The 22,278-nt window shown below is 34.9% G+C and overlaps 1 protein-coding gene across 1 annotated transcript in view; it reads left to right on the top strand.

The window, feature by feature from the left end:
* Positions 1–22,278, top strand: part of LOC306880926 (piezo-type mechanosensitive ion channel component 2-like) — a gene marked incomplete at both ends in the record, with an annotated part of 88,335 nt that overhangs the window by 24,924 nt on the left and 41,133 nt on the right. The window contains 16 exons of the mRNA XM_079434733.1: positions 2,147–2,315; positions 3,531–3,653; positions 5,199–5,247; positions 8,012–8,137; positions 8,847–9,037; positions 10,031–10,261; positions 12,702–12,816; positions 12,926–13,128; positions 13,966–14,114; positions 14,286–14,459; positions 17,072–17,113; positions 19,689–19,721; positions 20,936–21,174; positions 21,447–21,607; positions 21,681–21,854; positions 22,025–22,150. Of these exons, the coding sequence (XP_079290859.1) occupies positions 2,147–2,315; positions 3,531–3,653; positions 5,199–5,247; positions 8,012–8,137; positions 8,847–9,037; positions 10,031–10,261; positions 12,702–12,816; positions 12,926–13,128; positions 13,966–14,114; positions 14,286–14,459; positions 17,072–17,113; positions 19,689–19,721; positions 20,936–21,174; positions 21,447–21,607; positions 21,681–21,854; positions 22,025–22,150 (2,305 nt within the window). The remainder of the gene's footprint in view (positions 1–2,146; positions 2,316–3,530; positions 3,654–5,198; positions 5,248–8,011; positions 8,138–8,846; positions 9,038–10,030; positions 10,262–12,701; positions 12,817–12,925; positions 13,129–13,965; positions 14,115–14,285; positions 14,460–17,071; positions 17,114–19,688; positions 19,722–20,935; positions 21,175–21,446; positions 21,608–21,680; positions 21,855–22,024; positions 22,151–22,278) is intronic.

The following is a 22,278-nucleotide window of genomic DNA, read 5'->3' on the forward strand; positions in this document are numbered from 1 at the left end:
TATAACATGGCCTGTCCTTCTTGATCATGGCCTCGATGATGAACGGGATGCTCTGTCCTGCCATTTGATGCCGTGGTTGATTATAGAGGCCTCAAGTTGTTTCAGTTGTTTAGAGAACACCGGTGAGCACGTCTGGTGCCCTGTACACCTCGATCCTGGTTGCCAGGTTGATGTTCCTGTGATTTGGGACTCTTCTGCACTTGGCTGGCTTTGCTGATGCATGCTGAAATTTCCCTGTCTAGCCAGCAATCAGAAGGGATGATGCTCCTGAGGTACTTGAAGTGCTCGACTGTCTTCAGCTTTGTTCCTTACTTGTGAGGCTGAAGAGTTGTGCAGCGACACAAAAATAATATAAAATAAATAAATAAAACTCATATAAATTCATTTCAAACCTCATGGTATGTACTGTAATAAAAGTAATCCCAAATGTACTTTATCATTTGAATGATGTGTTATGAAAATAATGTAAAAATATAAATTGCAAAAATTCCAATTAACAATGGAGAAAACCTAAAATGTATATAATTTTTTGCTAAACCCGTCACAATGCATTAGATGCTATCCTGGCTAGTTTGGCCATGCTGTATAATTATGTTTTTTCGCGTTGAGCTCAGGCCTGTGATGCCTCAAATGCCTGCAACAAACAGACCGGTGCTGTGTATTTCAGCACTAGTTGTCCTTCACCTCATATTTCCAGCTGTATTCTCAGATCTGCTCAGGCTTAGGCTGTGCTGATGGACTGATTCTGCACCTGTTCCTGCTCCGTCTCTCATGCCCTTGATGCGCTTCATGGGAATCGAATCCACCGACTGCGTTTGCTTGGGCTGTGAGAGGCCATTAAGGCTATGTTTAGTAGAGCGGCCTTGTTTGAACTTCATAGCGGCCTGTTCTTTTGTCTGTAAATGTGCTTCGTTATGCTGTTTTATTTTCCTCAGGTCCTTTGAAAAGTCATTAGTGGATATTATTGGAGTTTGTTTTAGAAGAAAACACTATTTTAGTCTTTCTACTTCTATATTTTATGTTTAATTATGTTGTTATAATATAATTTTTTTTCTTTGTATAAGTACTTCAAGTACTAATTTTCGAATGAGCCAAATAATTAGCCCAAAAATAATTATTTTTCTTATTATATTATGTCATTATTTACTGACTTTTACAGCAGAAAGAATGTCTAATGTGTTTCTGATGTATTTCTCTGGGTGATTTCAAATCAATTCAATGTTTAAAGCCGCTTTTAAGGTTTGCACATCATTGTGTTTGTGGTTGTGATTCCAAGGTTAATTAAGTCGACTGAAACTCAAGTTAGAAGTGCATTGTGGTCAGATAAACTCATTAAACGCAAACACCCTGTCAACACTTACTTACACTGCAAAAAGTGCTGCTCTTCCTCAGTCTTGTTTTCCAGTACAATTATCTGCATTCTTAAATCAAGATACATTTATTTGAGAAGCAAAATGACAAGATATTGAGGCTTTTTAAAGGTTCATCAAAATTAAGTGACTTGTCTAAAATAAGAAAAAATATCTGACAATGGGATAAGAAAAATGATCTCGTTTTCCCTTTAAATTAAGTTGATTTTTCTGACCCCACTGGCAGATTTTTTTTTTAAAGCTAAAACTCACTTAATTTGGATTTTTTTCAGAACGTCTTTTTCTTTCCCAAAAAAATGTATTATTCATTCATTCATTCGATTCAGTCATTCATTCGTACATACATTATTGATCTAATGTGTCTGATATATCCTGATATAAAAATATTTAAATATTTGTAAACAATTTTTTTTTTTTTTTTATACAGTGTATCAACTTGTTTACATCCTTCCCTTGAATTCATAAATAGAAATATACTATAAACCCACTCTTTTGTGCTGGTCTTTATCAGTTTTGGCGTGAACCGTAGAAACAGCCGTTGTTGTGTAGTTAGTGGTGATCTGGTGTGGGCTAATTGTAGTTGATGAAAGACTCGTCGCCTTGATCTGTATGACTGTTGAGTAGCAGTGTTGACAGCCAGTGCTTTCCGCATCACTTCCTGTTTTTCCCTTAAAATGGGCTGTGGTCATGTGATCCTTTCAGTCCCAGTCACAGCTAGAGTAAGAAGCAGAATAAAAACGATATCATTAATGACCCGGTTTACCTTTTCTCCACAGTGTGTTTGGCATCTCCTCCATCGTTCGAACCGACTGTTCCTCTACCTGGAAGCTTGCTGTCAACAGTAGTCTGAACTGGCAACATTTTGTCAATCCCATCATGCTCTTGGTGCTGTACTACACACTGGCCACCTTGATCCGTCTGTGGCTGCAAGATCCCATGATCATGGTGAGCCTAATGCCACTCCAAGTGAAAAAAGTACTAATATTTTAAAGTGTATTTTAAGTATTATTTGAATGCACACACTGCCAAAAATTAATTATTACAATTATATTTTCTAGTTAAAAATATCCAGATATCTTTTAAATGTTATACTTTAAATTATTATGTTTTAAAGCAGAAACTTCACTAAATTTGATGTATGGATACAAAAATTTCCAGTGGAGAAAAAATGGTTTAAACATAAATTTATTTTAAAAATAAATAAAGTAGTTTATTGTAGTTTTTTATCTTGTCTAATGCATTTTACATCCACTTTAATACAAAGAAATTGATTTGTATAAATGTAGGGTTTTTACAAAAGGCAAACAAAATATTGAGGACAGAGAGACAAACATATAATGATTTATTGATCAATTAAGAATTAGAAAACATTTTTAGTTAAAATTGTGGTTAAAATATGCTTAATAAATGTGAATATTCCTTAATAAATATTAGTCGACTGTGTGTATATTATGCTTTGCTTATATGAAGAAGGGTTATTATTATTAAACTAAAACTTAAATAATTTTTGTTAATTTAAATAAATGTTATCTTTACATAATATGTAAATAAACTTAAAAATGAACAAAAACAAATTATAAAATAAAAATGAATAAACTATGTAGACTTTTAAAACTAATAAAAATAACAACAACACACAAGAAATTTTCAGAAACTTAAAGTGAAAACAAAATATCAAAATGAACTGTAATTCAAAAATATTAACAACAAATCTTGGATATATAATAGTATTTCAATCATACTAAAATAACACTGATATGAAGACGCGTATGATGTTGGTTTGATCTCTGTCCACATGCTGTCGTGACACGCTGCGGTTCACGGGTTATAGAGCGCTCAATACACTCGGTCCTTCACAACCTCACATGCATGAACTTATTGATTCACATGCCTCTAGGTTTGATCACAGCATGATTTCATGATTTCCTTGTCGCCGTAAATCTAAGTGACTTCACAGAGAGATCGATGATGAATCATAAACGCCGTTCCGCCTTCATCTGATGAAATGATTAGTTGTGTTGTTGTTTTTCATCTCATGACTCCATTAAGCGTGTTTATCATCTTCGGTGTTTTCATTTGCAAGCTGCTCCGTGATACATGTTTTAATTTCATTCACGCTACTCACTGAATATATTTGTGTGTTTATCGATCTTTCTCCAGCAGGGGAGTGAGGAAGAGGAGATAAACGAGGGAGATCAGACCGCGGGAAACAGCTTCATTCCCACGCCGATTGGGAAGCGGCTGCTCTGGTGGAAGGCACATCAGAAAACTGAGGAAAGAAATGTGAGGAAACAGAGCATTTTTAAAGCTGAAATGAAGAAAAAGGCTAAACTTTAGCTTAATTCAATTCAATTTTAAAGGCCACAAGTCTGAATTTAACATGCATGTAATAAGGTCATAGACTAGTGGAACAAAAACATTCGAAATACACTTTAAATTGTTATTGCATCTATTTGAATTACATTACATACAATACAGTTTTTATCTCCACTTCAGCAGCACTTACATGCACATGCATGTATATCATTTGCACTGATTTATATAACATTTTATTCCTAAAACATGGTGAAAATGTTATTTTTTCTGGTTGTTGACAGTATTTTCAGATTTATTGAGTGATAAAAAGAGTTATCCAAAATCCCTTCTATTAAAATATTTAACTCTAATATATCGACAAAATTAAATATGAATTTTGAACCTGGCTTTGTCCAGTGTTCAGATTTATTTTCTAGAAATGTATGTACAAAACTGAAAATGTACTCACCCTCAAGTTGTTCCAAACCTGTATGAGTATCTGTCTTCTCTTGAACATAAAAGAAAATATTTTGAAGAATGTATATAGTACTCACATTCTTCAAAATACCTTCTTTTGTGTTCAGTGGAAGAAAGTAGCTTCCCTATCCCTTTAAGTCAGAACATCCCAGGTAATTGGGGCAAAAAAAATTAATGAATAGTTGAAGTAATGCATTATGAATAACTAACATTCCTGAAATTAAAATTTTTAAATACTCAAATGAGGCATTAGCTCATTAAAAAAACACTTACATAGATATATTTCTAGAATATATATCTAAATATTGGATAAAGCCAGGTTCAAAATTATTTTTTCCATTTTGTTGAGTTAAATGTTTTTATAGAAGGGATTTTGGATAAGAATATGAAATAAAAATATGAAATGAAACTGTTTAGTTTGGAGTTTGCAAGTGTTGCTGAAGTGGAGAAAACATTAACAGCCTTTAAAGATATACATTTTCACCATGTTTTTAGGAATAAAATGTTATACAAATCAGTATGAATTATATATGAACAAACCCATCAATAAAACCCTTCAGAATATATATATATATATATATATATATATATATATGAATACAACTGTTAAATTTGGCGTATGCAAGTGCTGCTTAAGTGGAGATTTTGTTTAAATATAAATCAGTGCAAATGATTTATGAATAAACTCCTCAATAAAAACCTTGCAATAATATAAACACTTTTTTAAACACAGTTTTTGTTCCACTAGTCTGAAACAACACGGTATGAAAAGCCAAATATCACAAAATTGACTCGTGCGTAATTTAAATGTTGTGGCTACAGCATCAAGAGTGTCCGTGTTATCTTAAACTTTAGCGTCCATCCTCTCCCGTCAGCATTAAAGGTTTTTTAGCTCACATCGGACTGAGTGCTGGTCTCTATCAGTGAATAGCGCCGCTGTACTTTGCTCTGATCAGCGCTGATGTTAGAGAACAGCATAATGTTATCGACCCTCCTGTGCTCATCAATACATTCACCTTGCCCCGTCTGCTGTCTTTTCTTTCTCTCTCTCTTTAGCTCATTTCCACTCAGGACGGGTACAGCACCTCGGAGGTTTGCTATCGCTGTGGTTTTGCCAAGTTTTATGTAACTCTGTGTCTGCAAATTTTAACTGTAGACAAATATAGTGTGATTGATTTTAGCAGCCTGGCATGATTCAGTGGCTTTGGGGTGAAATGCGATCTCTCTGGGTGAATTTCCAAAACCGTTAAATGAAAAGAAAAAGAAAGCCTCCCCACTCCTCCAAATTTTCATGACTATTTGTTTTGTAAATCTCATTAAATTTAATGTTCCTGTTTTTAAATAAATAATATATATTGTTATTAATATTAAATATACTGCAATATACTGAGCAATTTATATCTATAATTATATATTATTTAAAATATATAATAATAAATAAATATATATATATATATCAGTCATGGCCAAAAATATTGGCACCCTTGGTAAATATGACCAAAGAAGGCTGTGAAAATTAATCTGCATTGTTAATCTTTTTGATCTTTTATTTAAAAAATTCACAAATATCTAATCTTTCAATGGATAATAAGAATTTAAAATGGGGGGAAATATCATTATGAAATAAATGTTTTTCTCAAATACACGTTGGACACAATTATTGGCACCCATAGAAATTCTGATGAGTAAAATATCTCTGAAATATATTCCCATTCATATTCACAATTTTGAGCACTCTAGGGTGATTATGAACGTGAAATTATCCAGCCATGGCTTCCTGTTTCACAGAAATATAAACAGGAGGGAAAACAAAGCCCAAATTCCCTTAATCATCCATCATAATGAGAAAAACCAAAGAATATATTTCTGATGTGCAGCAAAAGATAATTGAGCTTCACAAATTAGTGAAGTGGCTTTAAGAAAAGAGCTAGAGCAGTGAAAATTCCCATTTCCACCATCAGGGCAATAATTAAGAATTTCCAATCAACAGAAAATGTTACGAAACTGCCTGGAAGAGGACGTGTGTCTATATCATCCTAATGCCCGGTGAAGAGGAGAGTTTGAGTGGCTAAAGACTCTCCAAGGACCACAGCTGGAGAATTGCAGAAAATAGTTGAGTCTCGGGGTCAGAAAACCTTAAAAAAAAAAAATGGTCAAACAGCCCCTACATATCCACATGTTGTTTGGGAGGGTTTCAAGAATAATTCTCCTAGCTCATCCAAAAACAATCTCCAGCATATTCAGTTATCAGACACGACTGGAACTTCAAATGGGACTGGCTTCTATGGTCAGATGAAACTAAAAAATGAGCTTTTTAGCAGCAAACACTCAAGATGGGTTTGGTGAACACAGGGATAAAAAGTACCCCATGTGTACAATGAAATATACTGCTGTATTTTTGATGTTGTGGGCCTATATTTCTGCTGGAGGTCCTGGACATCTTGTTTAGACACATGGTATCATGAATTCTATCAAATACCAACAGTAAAAAAGCTGGGAATCTGAAGGATCTGGAGTGATTCTGGATGAAGGAATGGTCTCTGATCTCTTGTCAGGTGTTCTCTAACCTCATCAGGCATTATAGGAGAAAATTTATTAAATTTTAAATTCTTATTATCCACTGAAAGGTTAGATTTTGGAGCTGCACCAAAATTGCGATCTTGCTTCAAACACCCACGCAATCTTATTCCTAAATGACAACGATTCAGCTATGTCTATTACTGTTTAACATCGCGAGTGTCAGTGGATCGTGAGAAGCACTTTTTGTCACTGCCCATGTTAATGAATCAGAGGGTCGGCCATCATCACGCTTCCGATGTGAATGCTGTTATTCACTGATACGGGTGGCGACAAAACACACGCTGCTCATACCAACTCCACTAACACCTGTTTCACATCGTAAGGATCTTAAAGACATTCAAATCTGCATTCATGCTGCTGCTGATCCAGAAAGAGCAACACAAACAGTCTTTTCAACCACACATCATTATTTCTGTGTTATAGACATTTAAATAACAGAAGTAGGCCTACTGGGATAAAAGTTTATAGTTTGGTAACACTTATTGTCTACAGTAGCGATCAAAACGAAAGTATCTTAACACTTGTATTGTAACTAGTGCTGTCAATCGATTAAAAAAATTAATCGCGTTAATCACAGTCATGGATACTCACTTTAAACCACCATCGAGTGTTTGTAATAACTTCCTTTTGCGATCACGTGTATACACTTTGGGCGGCCGCATCACATTATAAATGTAGCCCAAAAAACTGCAACCCACAGCTCTGTAATTTTTCCCACGACTGTATTTTCAAAATATATTTCATATTTCCCATTAATCCCATAAATCTCATTAGATTTGAATTATTTTTTATTATTAATGATAGTATTAAATTGATATTAATTGCATATTAATTAATTATTGTAATAAAAATATACTGTCTTTAATTTTTAGATTTATTTATTATTTATTTTTGCATTCTGCTAAGGAGAATTTGTAGCGAAAATTTGTGGTTGATTAAAATGTAACAATGCAACAACAAAAAATTGCTTTCTTTGTTAAATATAATTGCTTATTTGTTCATTTTTCTTTGGAAATTTAGTTGTTGGTTTTGTGAGATTCACCCATTTTGACAAACAAAGATTTTTACACACTTCAACTGTGAAACGACATGTGTGTGTTAAAACTAGATGTACTGGATGACTCTTTCATCTTTCTAAAACTGGCTGCCAAAAACAATTATTATAGAAAACAAAAAATGTTGCATGCTGTATATTAATTGCTTTTAGACAGGTATTAGTTATTTTCTGTGCACATTATATGACCTGTCACTTATGTCTTTTTTTTGTGTGTGTGTTGCTATAAAGGTAGTGGTGGTGAATTCAAATGGGACGTCGTTTGATTATGTCTCCGCTGTGCCCATTGAGAACGGACCGGTCAGTCTGGACATTTACTCAACTCCTCAGTACAAAGTGGATCAGCCTGTCAAATTTGAAGGTGACACACCATTAATACACATCCATAGATATCTTTGAACTGTAACACCTAATAAAACAATTCAACTTCTAACTGTATATTCTACCCAAGGTTATCATAAATATAGAACCATAAAAAAAATGTGTTACTTCACATAAATGTTAACTAAATTAAAATATAAAAAAATATTAAAACAGAAGTATAAATTAATTTAAAAAAATACAGACATACTTAAAAAAATTTTTTTAAAACTAACATAAATGGCAAAAATGCACAACAAAATTACTATTACTAACAAAAATTAAAATGAATATTAAGTAGAAAAATAAAAACTAATTCAAACTGTTACTAAAAACTCAAAACTATAATAGTATCTCAATAATACTAAAATAAGATCTATCAGTGCTTCAATCAAAATATGTTTAACAACATGTAGCTGATAAAAAGTGCAATAAACTGTTCTGTTCTTCAGTGTCTAGTTTATGTGATACTAAGGCCGGTAAAAAAAAAAAAAAAGGTAAAAAACTGGGGCAAATCCAGTGACTCAAGTTCTTTTTCAAAGGAGCTCATTGCACTATAACCTGGTACTTTTTAAACACGGCTAACTGATTAAAATCTCACCGCTGTCTGTAGCTGAGAATAGTTCCTAGTTAACTAATATCTGATCATTCACTGACATTTTTCTTAAGTGAACAAATGTAAATGAGTATTATTTTAATGCTCCACACAGAGAAGATGGATGAAAACACAAATGAGATCTTGGACTCACAGCTGGAGGAGGAAGAGGAGAAGACAGAGGCGGAAGACGAAGAGGAAGAAGATGAAGAAGAGGAAGAGCAGGGCGCGCCGCCAGGCGCTCTCGTGAAAGTGTTCAAGTTCATTATGAAGCAGAGCTACATCTGTGCTCTTATTGCTATGATGGTGAGAAGGTCAAAGGTTTGAAGGAGGTTAAAGGGATAGTTCACACAAAAAATGTATTCCCCCTCTGGCCATCCAAGATGTAGGTTATGTATTTTCTTCAGTGAACCAGTAGTTGCAATTCAGTGGATGCTTGTTTTTGAGAAAGAAAAACAAATCTGCATATTAAGGAACACAAAATTAATACAGATCTACAAGTTACTCAATCAAAACTTACTTTCAGATTCCTGACAGTCACTCAGACTCAAAATGAGCCAGTCTACCAGCATATCTGATCCTATGATGAATGAATGATTCAGCGCTCCAGTTCCTCCAACACTAACTGAGCTGAGGAAGCAGTTTGACTCGGACCGAAGACCGATGAGCCGCTCATATGTGCGTGTGTTAACCGAGCACTTGTTTTTCTTGGTTTCTGAGCTGAGGAAGACTAGTTTATTTGCTATATGCTTGAAATATGGAAAACATCCACATCTCACATCCTCATTGGATGCTTTAATAATATAATTGCGTGTACATCACGTCATTACATGATTACAGTACACAAATGAACTGGTGAATCAGTTACTTTAACCAGAAATCCGATTTCCCCATTGTCTGATGCTCGGGATTACAGGTAATAATGTTGTAAATAATATTTAGTTTCTTGTACAGACCGATCGTTTCTCTTCATAAGACCTGAATATATCATCATGAGACACGGCTGTTAATTTTGTGTTACTTAATATGTTTTTAATTTTTTTAATTCTCAAAAATCTGTAGCCACTGACTTGCATTTTATGAATAACCAAAGACCACGGTTTCAGCTTTACTTTTCTACTGAAGAATATAGTCATCTACATCTTGGGTGGCCTGAGGGTGAGTAAATAAACAGCAGATTGAAATTTTTGGGTGAACTATTTGAAGATCTACATTAGATTTTGTGTAGGAAATAATTCAACAGAAAACATAAAAATATGAATCATGCCATCTCATCATCTATCTTTCTTCATTTCTAAGGCGTGGAGTATAACGTACGTTAGCTGGCTGACGTTTGTCTTTTTGCTGTGGTCCTGTACTCTGTGGATGGTACGAGACCGGAGGAAATATGCCATGATGACCTCGCCGTTCATGGTGGCCTACGGGAACCTCCTGTTGGTCCTTCAGTATATCTGGGGTTTTGAGCGCTTGAAACCAGTGCCGGGTTTCTTTCTGAAGATGGAGGTGCCCTTCACTGAACTGAGCACCAAGGTAACAATTGCACACAGAACTGCCTGATTTTGCATGAGATTATATATTTTCACTTTAATCAGGCCTCGACAATAGGTACAGTTTCTGCTGTATATATCTTTAATGTGTATATATATATATATATATATATATATTAGGGATGTGACGAGATCTCGTGGCACAAGATCTTGCGAGATCCGACTGGTCTCGCCAGAACGTGAAAATATCCTTGCAAAACATTTTGCGGTGTTTACATTAGAGCTGCACCAAAATTGCGATCTTGCTTCAAACACCCACGCGATCTTATTCCTGAATGACAACGATTCAGCTATGTCTATTACTGTTTAACATCGCGAGTGTCAGTGGATTGTGAGAAGCACTTTTTGTCGCTGCACATGTTAATGAATCAGAGGGTCGGCCATCATCACGCTTCCGATGTGAATGCTGTTATTCACTGATATGGGTGGTGACAAAACACAACCCGTTTAAAACATTTATTTGCCATTGAATTATTCATTGAATCATCTCGTCTCGTTCTCGTGAACCCAGTCTCGTGTCTCGTCTCATCACACCCCTAATATACAAACCCGATTCCAAAAAAGTTGGGACACTGTACAAATTGTGAATAAAAACAGAATGCAATGATGTGGAAGTTTCAAATTTCAATATTTTATTCAGAATACAACATAGATGACATATCAAATGTTTAAACGGAGAAAATTTATCATTTTAAGGGAAAAATAAGTTTATTTTAAATTTCATGGCATCAACACATCTCAAAAAAGTTGGGACAAGACCATGTTTACCACTGTGTGGCATCCCCTCTTCTTTTTATAACAGTCTGCAAACGTCTGGGGACCGAGGAGACAAAGTTGCTCAAGTTTAGGAATAGGAATGTTGTCCCATTCTTCTCTAATACAGGCTTCTAGTTGCTCAACTGTCTTAGGTCTTCTTTGTCGCATCTTCCTCTTTATGATGCGCCAAATGTTTTCTATGGGTGAAAGATCTGGACTGCAGGCTGGCCATTTCAGTACCCGGATCCTCCTTCTACGCAGCCATGATGGTGTAATTGATGCAGTATGTGGTCTGGCATTGTCATGTTGGAAAATGCAAGGTCTTCCCTGAAAGAGACAACGTCTGGATATGTTGTTCTAGAACTTGGATATACCTTTCAGCATTGATGGTGCCTTTCCAGATGTGTAAGCTGCCCATGCCACACGCACTCATGCAACCCCATACCATCAGAGATGCAGGCTTCTGAACTGAGCGCTGATAACTTGGGTTGTCCTTGTCCTCTTTAGTCCGGATGACATGGCGTCCCAATTTTCCAAAAAGAACTTCAAATTTTGATTCGTCTGACCACAGAACAGTTTTCCACTTTGCCACAGTCCATTTTAAATAAGCCTTGGCCCAGAGAAAACGCCTGCGCTTCTGGATCATGTTTAGATATGGCTTCTTTTTTGACCTATAGAGTTTTAGCCAGCAACGGCGAATGGCACGGTGGATTGTGTTCACCGACAATGTTTTCTGGAAGTATTCCTGAGCCCATGTTGTGATTTCCATTACAGTAGCATTCCTGTATGTGATGCAGTGCCGTCTAAGGGCCCGAAGATCACGGGCATCCAGTATGGTTTTCCGGCCTTGACCCTTACGCACAGAGATTGTTCCAGATTCTCTGAATCTTTGGATGATATTATGCACTGTAGATGATGATAACTTCAAACTCTTTGCAATTTTTCTCTGAGAAACTCCTTTCTGATATTGCTCCACTATTTTTCGCCGCAGCATTGGGGGTATTGGTGATCCTCTTGCCATCTTAACTTCTGAGAGACACTGCCACTCTGAGAGGCTCTTTTTATACCCAATCATGTTGCCAATTGACCTAATAAGTTGCAAATTGGTCCTCCAGCTGTTCCTTATATGTACATTTAACTTTTCCGGCCTCTTATTGCTACCTGTCCCAACTTTTTTGGAATGTGTAGCTCTCATGAAATCCAAAATGAGCCAATATTTGGCATGACATTTCAAAATTTCTCACTTTCAACATTTGATATGTTATCTATATTATATTGTGAATAAAATATAAGTTTATGAGATTTGTAAATTATTGCATTCCTTTTTTATTCGTAATTTTTAAAGTGTCCCAACTTTTTTGTAATCGGGTTTATATATATTAGTATATAATATATGTATATATATATATATATATATATATATATATATATATATATATATATATATATATATATATATATATATATATATATATATATATATACAATTAATTAATAAATATATAGTATTTTAATTTTAATTTTTTATATTATTTTATGCATTATTTTTATTTATTTTTTACACTAAGTTTCAGTCCATTCAGACCCTAAATCGGTTTTTTATTGAAACGCCAAAATTGAGTTTCTACAGAGCATTTTACTAATGTGTTTTTGGCGTTTTTTTGTAGGTTCTGTGTCAGCTGAGTTTCTGGCTTCTGCTCAGACAAACGTTGATGGAGAGACAAGAGAAGATGGAAGAGGAAGCAGCTCTTTGTGACGTCCAAGTAGATGAGCAGAAAAAAGGTGGTTTCCTATATGTAACATACAGATTAAACCCTTTAATAGTCACTGCAGCAAATCTCTCTTAATTGTTATATATTCATAAAGATATAACTTTCCATGTGGGTTGCAGAGGACGAAAAAGACGAAGAGGAAGAGAAGGGGGACGAGAATGACCTGATGCACGTGATTGGGAAACTAGTGATGGCTCTGCTGGTGAAATACTGGATCTATGTTTGTGGAGGAATGTTCTTCTTCGTCAGCTTCGAAGGAAAGATGGTCATGTACAAGATCATCTACATGATGATGTTTCTGTCATGCGTGGCTCTTTACCAGGTGCTGCACTGCTGTCTAACCATAGAAAACCTAGAAAGCTTGTTAGGTTGTTGACTTGTGGCTACACAGGTTACACTGCAAAAAATAAAATATATATTTTATACAAAATAAAAAATGATGAAATAAAAAACTATATGTATTTATAAAATGTTCTGTAACATTTGCTTAATTTTACTGAAAAATAGGTTTAATTTTATACATATACCGTAGTTCACCCAGAAACGTTTTGCATTAAATTAAGCCTATATGCAAAATTTGTTTAATTTATTCTATTAATTGTATTTTTTGCGTCACATTAAGTCTATTTTATGTTAAATTATATATATAGTTGAATATATATATATATATATATATATATATATATATATATATATATATATATATATATATATATATATATATATATATATATATATATATATATATATATATATATATATATATATATATATATATATGTGTATATATATGTATATATATATATGTATATATATATATATATATATATATATACATATATATGTATGTATTTAATTGGTTTTAATTCTAATTTTATAAATAGAATTTGTCAATATAATTGATAATTATTATTTTATTGTATTTTTGCATAAAAAGATGCCTGTTTTATTGTAAATTTTATACATAATTTGTTTAAATATAATGTATATAAATAAATATATGTGTATGACAAATAATATATATGAGATATATATACCCAAATATGTTATGATAAAATAGATAAATATTTATTTAGAAATATAAATTATGACAGAACTTACATTTTTGGAGTAACGTTTCTTTTAAAGGTCTTTGAAAGAGCGATTTTGTTCTCCTCAGGTGCATTATGAGTGGTGGCGCAGGATCCTGAAGTACTTTTGGATGTCTGTGGTGGTTTACACCATGCTAGTGCTCATCCTAATCTACACATGTCAGTTTGAGAACGCCATCGCTACCTGGACCAAAATGACGGGCATGTCAGAAAAAGTGTGAGTTTCCAACATCCTTAGATGTGTTTGATCAGTTGAACTTACCACAAACTGTACAATGCAGACCCTAGTCAGCTGCCTTGTGGTCCATTAAACTTTGTATATGACTAATTTGAGGCGCAAAGTATTAAGTCCGAATAATGCTGTAATGATTCTCTGTTTGTCTCTTAGACTGAAGGACATCGGTCTGGAGAAGTACAACCTCTCTGATCTGTTCACGCGTATCTTCATCCCCACGTCCTTCCTGCTGGTCTGCATTCTGCACCTGCATTACTTCCACGACGGCTTCCTACAGCTCACCGATCTCAAAGCCGTCATCAGCAAAGAGCAGAGCACCATTTACAGGTGAGAGACGCTTCCCCGCCAGTCACAGCTGATGCTAACAGGAAGTGTGGAGATGTCATGTGTCATAAACGAGTAACATTTGATGTCTTAACACAAATTCATACCTGTAACCACATGTCAAATCAGCTAGTGAAATAATAATAAAAATAAACAATTATAATATTATTATGTGCTTGTGATTGATTAGAATTGTTATTATTATTTTTGTTGTTGAATAATAATAATAATAAGCAATAATTAGCTCAGAATTCTCATTAAAACATTATATTATAATAATACTAACCATTATTATTATTGTCATTATTATTCATGCATAGAATTATTATTATTAAAACATAATATTATTTTATATAATTATTAGGATAATTGTGTGTTGAACAATAACTCTAATGTTACATTGCTTTAATAATTAATTTGAGCAATATCTTACTTTATTACTACTGTACTCCTACTGAAGGAGTTTGTTTCATTGTCTTGCTGAACTTAACTTGATGTTGTTTCATCCTCATGCCCCGTTTCCTCATTTCTTCATTTCTAGGGTGACCAGATTTCTCATGGTTCAATACGGATCTGGGGGGGGTCAATAAATGACCATTTCATGATAGCTAAATTACAAACCATAAGACAAATACAATAGATACAAATTAAATAAACTCATTTTTTCTAATACAGTAGGTTCAACATGTATACTTTATTTAAAATCTTTTGTTTTTTGATTATCATTAGTGATTAACCTTAATCATGTATTTAATTAGGCTGCTGTCCCTTTAAAGTGCCCCTATTATGCCTTTTCGAATATTATCTTTCATGCAGTGTGTCATGTAGCAGTATGTGAACAAACTTTCTGCAAAGTTGTGAAGCCGAAAGTGCACGATATATAAATTTATTGTCTATCAAAAAAAAGAGTAGACTCGCAATCGCCTAAACGAGTCGTTAGGAATTTGAATCTTAATCTGTTACGGCTGTACGTCACAAAGTAACACATTTGCATAATATCCGCCCATGGGCTGTCATTCGCGCTGTACACGGCAGACCAATCACAAAGGCCATCTGACCAATCACAGCAGCGAGGGCTCACGGAAAGGAGGGGTTTAGGGAGACTAATTCTTTGAACTGCTTCGCAAGAGTCGTTTAGGAAACATTTAGAAATTAGGTAAAATTAAAGCTATTTTTAGAGAAAACTAAACTGTTTTTTGACCTTGGATGCATGTAAACCTGTTTTAGGAGACTAATAAAACAATATTAGCAACCGTAAAAATGGCATAATAGCGGCACTTTAAGACCGAATCAATGTAATATTAATTAATTTATTTATTTATTGCCATACACCTTAGTTGTTTGGAATTTGCTTTGGTGAGCTCATCAACAATAATAACAAAAATTTAAATACAAACATAAATACATGCACAGCTACATATGTTCTATCAATTATAAGGAATGAAATACAGATGCATAGCCACCAGAGTAATTAAGAGCATGAACAATCCTACAATAAGTGCTGTTCAAAAAATGTGTAGACTTAGTTTTAATTGCTGTAAGGCGTCTGCCTGAAGGAAGAGGCATAAAGAGGTGTCTGGCTGGATGTAAGGGATCTTTCAGGATTGCTAAACCTTTTTTCTGCAAACGTGAGACATAGATCTCATCAATAGTGGGAAGATCACACCCAATAATTTTCGAAGCAACCCGAGTTATGTTACTAATCTGACTTCTCTGCTGAGCTGTGGAGCTACCAAACCACACTATAAGTGAGAAAGTCAGCATGCTTTCAATGACAGCTCTACAAAAATTGAACATACCAACTTTAGATACGTCAAACTTTTTAAGCTGTCTTAAGAAAAAAAAACCTTTGATGAGATTTTTTGATAATGCCTCTTAGGTTGTCGTCCCACTTTAACATTGCAGAGATGGTAGTCCTGAGAAACTTAAAACATTGAACATTTTCAGTGTCTTGACCTTTAATAGTCAATGCAAAACAGCATTTGTCCTCTGTCTGAAATCAAACACCATTTCCTTTGTTTTTAGGACATTCAACTTCAAATGATGAGTGCAACTCCATTCAAACAGTGTAGAAACCTCCCTTCTATAGGCTGATTCGTTATTATTTGTTATTAAACCATGTAGTATCAAATGCAAACTTAAAAATTTGCACTGATTTACAATGTGAAACCCAATAATTAGTATATACAGGTACAATAATGGTGACAGTACACATCCCTGTGGAGCCCCCACACTGGTTGTCTTGAGACTTGAAAGTATATTATTAATATAGGCTGTTCTCGCATGACAGAACACTTCTACTAATCGCTCTGTTCACCCAGTCGTAAAGAAATTGTGAAATACGGGACAAAACATTATTTTTTCAAAATAACTAGAAACACTTGACACTAGAAATAGAGTTGAAATACAGGACTGTCCCGGGAAAAACGGGACATCTGGTCACCCTATTCATTTCTCTTCATTCATGATCGTTTTCCCTGTATTGAATCTGCAGCAGTGTCATCCTTGTTTTATCTGTTAAATGCTGCCAGTCATCAATCTTATTTATGCAAATCCATTTCTTATTTTAACCAATCATGTGCTCCCATCTTTCCTTGCCATCCCTTACCTCGCAGCTATACTAAAGTCAGTGGTCGTATCTATCTGATCGTGGATAGGTGGGTGACTGCTTGTCTTTCTCTGGCATCCATGGAAATAACAGCCAATATTCATCTTTTCCCTGAATTCCCACAATCCTTCTTTCTTCTCACTACTCCTGTTCGCCAGTACACTCTTTTCTCTCTTAATGATATCACTTTTTTAACGGTTCACTAGATTCCTGGATAGATCAAAAAATGTATGTCTCTGTCACTGACTTTTCCTGTCTAGAACTTCAACGTTTGCTTTAAATGTTACGTAATCTCAAAGTCAACATGAAACCACATTCAAAACCATTTTATTTCCATGTAACATTCAATGAGGATTAAAAAATCCTTATATTAACATTTTATTTTATTCGTGGTTAACTGATTGGATCGTCACATGATGACCAGCACGTCAAAATTTAGCATTATTTGCTATTATTGCTGTATTTCTATTACATTTAAGGGGACTGTGTTAAAGGGGTCATCGAATGCAAAATTCACTTTTCAAGTTGTTTGAACACAAATGTGTGTTGGAAGTGTGTGTGCACGTCCATCCTATAATGATAAAAAGTCCACCCAGTGTTTTTTTTTTAAATCCCTGTTTTAAAATCCCCTTTCTCAAACCAGGCTGTTCTGAGACTCCTGTCAAAATGACGTAGTTCTGTATAGGCCCCCCAAAAATAGTTGATTGACAAGCCGTCTTACCTTAGACCCGCCCTGAGTGTGCTGAGAGCTGTCCGCCTCCAGTGCAGGGGAAGACAAGATGTCTCAGATTAAGCGATTGAAGTGTTTTGTTGTTGGATGTAATAATGAATAAAGCAGTCATCATTTACTCCTGACATCTGAGCCGCTGAAGATGCAGAGGATTAACGTTACTTTCGCTTTGAAGTGAATGCGCCGATCCCTGTGTCTATGTTCGCGCGAATCATCGCAAAAATCTTTGCACATCGCCTTTCCTAATAACGTGCTAGTTAGCCAGTTTCGTGGCTAAAGTAAACAGTACTGCTCGTCACCCCACAGAAGAAAGGGGCGGGGCGGGGCGAGCAGAGCTCATTAGCATTTAAAGCAACATAAACCTAAAAAAACGGCTTGATGAAAACAGAGCAGATTTTGACAAGGTAAAGAAGGTGTTTACACTACCATTGAGAAATTTTAACCAAATTATGTTATAGACTTTTCATTAAAACCCTAAAGAATCATATCAACTTGTGGAAAATGGGCATCCGATGACCCCTTTAACTGTTTGTAAGATTTTAGAAAGATCACTTTACCTTCAACAGCAGCCTAAAATAATAACTAGAAAGATGTTTGGCTGTTTGTTAATTTGAACTATTGACTTGCATGGAGTCGGTAACAGTATCTGAATGAAAAATCAAATCTTGGCAGCTGATGAATCCGAACGTAATGTTCACATGATCACTAAAAAGTGATTGGGTTGATGTGCGTGTTTATATGTTACAAGCTTCAGTATCAAATTTGACATGAGCACACTGCACTGTTTGCACATACAATTATCCTTATGCTTCTTTTCTATGTTTCAAAGAACAGACTTAATATTTTTCTATTTCGGGTGCTAACTATGAGATGAGATGCACGTGAAGCTTTTTGCCATGCTGCTTTTATTTATCAAGCAGTAAAATTGCCCATTCCCATAGTCAAGACAATGCCTGTCTGTGGATGAGAGTATTAAGTGAGGCCTGACAGGACCTTCACTGACAATGAATGGAAGGAGAATTTTAGATAACATGACAGTCATTTATGACACATTGTTCTACAAAATTCAACCGCTCGTTCCATGCATCATGCGTCATTACACCATTTCTATGTCATTGCATGTGCGCAGTACTTTCCAGTTTTGGTTTTCAATCCGATCAAGTGTTTACATGTCCTCTTGATCGGATTAAGAAAGGTCTACACCACCCCTTCCAATCCGGTCGAAATTTCATTTCATTGAAGGCTTTTCTCCGATTGAGCCATCAGTCCGATTACTAACAGATTATTTGGTTGCACGTAAACCTAGCTAGTGAGGTATTATTTAAATACTGTTATATCATTAATTAATATTTTGAATTAGCTTTTATTTTTAATTTCAGTTTTCGTTTTAATTCAATTTTAAGGTAAGACAAGTTTATTTATATAGCACATTTGCATTTTATTTAATTTCAATTACTGAAAAAGATTTTATTTAATAGTTTTAGTTTTATTTGACAATAACAACACTGGCTGAAAGTTCAGAGGTGGGGTGGGTTGTTTACTTTGATCATTTTTATACATTTATTTTGTTTGTTTTTGAATAACATTTATGGCTACAAATGTGTATTGAAATACTAAATAGGGTCGGTTTTGATTTCATGTTGACTTTAAACCTCTGCCTGCTCAAATGCATCCCAGAAAGTCCTACATGAGCCGCTTGATGTCAGCGGTATATCCTGCCTCCAGACTCTGACAGAGAATGAATCTCCTCAGCATGTCTCTGAAATGCACGGCCTCTCCTCCTTGAATCTCTCTGTCCCTCTTTCTCTGTCTCATCTTACAGTAATGTTCAGTTGTGTGAAACCTTTCATTGCTTTGATTTTGTATATTTCCATTCTGTAAATTGCTTCAACAGCATCAAGCAAAAAATCTCTTCTCCTCAGAGCAAGTAAGTGTGCTATAAACAAGGTAAAGCTTTGACATTAAACCTCATCATGCAAACGTTTAAACCCTTCATAGCAGCAAGACCATCTGGAAGAAGCCATTGCCACTAAAGTCTGACTGCTGAAATATTTGTTTTGGTTTTTTGGTCACATGATTCATGTATGGTAGACATATGCATTGCTTCTTTATAAAAATAATAATGCAATCCAGCTTGTTCCTCACGGATCTAATACACACGGCATCCATGTTTTCCACCCAAACCCTGCCTGTGGAATCCTGATTCAAGGTTTATGCCGTTTATTAGACACTAAATAACTGTTTAAATAACTGTGTTTTATAACCCAAACCGAGCTAACTTGATCAGCATGTGATCTAAGTTCAGAGAAAGTATGGGTGATTCATCAATTACAACAACATTTCTGTTTTTAAAGGATTTTAAAGACAAAATGCTTTAATGAAAAAAACAAAATTCAAATTTTAATTCTAATTTTACTGTGGTTCTTTGTTTTATTTTTAAAATTTTTGTGAGTGTCAAAATGTTGAATTTGCCAGACTTTCTTTATTTTCTTTACATTACAATGTCAGGGCAATTGTTAGTATATTTTCTTAAGAACTTTTAAAATTTAATTTAATTTAATTTAATTTAATTTAATTTAATTTAATTTAATTTAATTTAATTTAATTTAATTTAATTTAATTTAATTTAATTTAATTTAATTTAATGGGTACAGTTTGTGTTTTCATAAAAATAGATATAATTTTTAATAATTTGTTTTTAAATAATCACCAGTAAGTAGTGCTGTCATTACTGTCATGCCAAGCATTTTATTAGAATTTTATAAAAACTTTTTTATTTTTTTTTATTTAATGATGAAAATGAAAAGCAGAGTGATAGTTCTTGAGCAGAAATGTATTTAAATTTTTAAATCCATTTCATCTTTATTTGGTATCATCATTAGTATTTGAGCATTTTTAATTAAGAAACAATGCATTTGTATAAATTCAAAACAAATGTACAGCAGCTGAGTTGTATTAGTGGGCAAATCCAACTTTTTGGTCTTAAAGTGAAAAATAAAAATCCACTTACTTAAAGGAGATTGATGAAGGCTTAATGAAGAATCGCTCTAATTGAAGAATCACTCATATGTCACATGTATACTGTAAATGAGTGAGGCAGCATGTGTCTTTCTCTCCTAATGCAATCTTCCTGATCTCCAGACTGGCTCATCCTGACGGGAGTCTGGCCGATCTGACGATGATGAGCACGTCTCCAGAGCCGCTGCTGAAGGAGGAGAAGGAGAACGAGTCCATGAATGAGGTGCTGGTCGTGGACTGTGTGGAGGAGGAGAAGAAGAAAGAGTCTCTGTCCATCCATTCAGCTCATCTGTCCAGTCAGGAGGACATTCAGCAGTTCAGTGCTGCCACAGATCCAGAACTGCCCTCAGAACAGAGCTCAGGTACTGTAGTCCAGTCCAGTCTAGTCTAGTGCAGTCTATTATCGGGTAGTCTAGTTTGGTTTTACATGGCCCTTTATGGATTTTATCTTAACTAGTTGCTTATTAGCATGCATATTACTAGAATATTAGCCATTTATTAGTACAATTAAGCACATATTAATGTCTTATTCTACATCCCTAATCCTACCCAATACCTAAACTTAACATCTACCTTACTAACTATTATTAAGCAGCAAATTACATGTATACTGAGCTGATCTCTTCTCGCTCAGACCTTAAGAATAAATGGCACTTGGTGGTGGACCGGCTCACGGTCCTGTTCCTCAAGTTTCTGGAGTACTTCCATAAGCTGAAGCTCTTCATCTGGTGGCTCCTGGAGATGCACATCATCAAGATCGTGTCCTCTTACATCATCCTGCTGTCTGTTAAAGAGGTAGAAGCTCAAACGTGAGGTTATCATACAGTAATCTGAAGGTGTTTCTGTTTCTCACGCTTGTCTCTTGCAGGTCTCGCTGCTGAACTATGTGTTTTTGATCTCTTGGGCATTTGCGCTGCCATATCAGCAGTTTCGAGTTCTCGCTTCCAGCGTTTGCACTATCTGGACGTGTGTCATCATCATCTGCAAGTTGTTTTATCAGCTAGAGACCATCGAACCTAATAACTACTCAAGTATTTGTACTAGGGTGGGTTTCTTTACTCATCAAATGAGTTTGTCGCTGTTCAGATGGGGTTCGTTTTCATTTAATGTAAAATGCTTGTCATTTCAAGCCCATCTATATCTAGTTTGGCTGTAGCAGGAGAGTAGATTTGCTGGTTCTTGTGTTTAATCGTGTGATTGTGGTCTCTGTAGCTATACAACTATACAACAGAACAGGAAAATATGGACATGGAACATTCCCTACTGTACAAGAAGTCAGTGGATCCTGCAAACTGGGTCGGCCTGGAGAAGTTTAATGATATACTGCCCAACCTGAGGGTGAGGAGATACATTCAATGTTTTCTGGGAACATATGTCATCAAATTAGCCTCTACTGAGTGTGTAACTTCATGTGTTATGCTAAATGTGCAACCTATTATTATACACCTATTATTACTTATTATGCA

The sequence above is a fragment of the Barbus barbus genome (genome assembly GCF_936440315.1).
Source record: "Barbus barbus genome assembly, chromosome: 15".
NCBI lineage: Eukaryota > Metazoa > Chordata > Actinopteri > Cypriniformes > Cyprinidae > Barbus > Barbus barbus.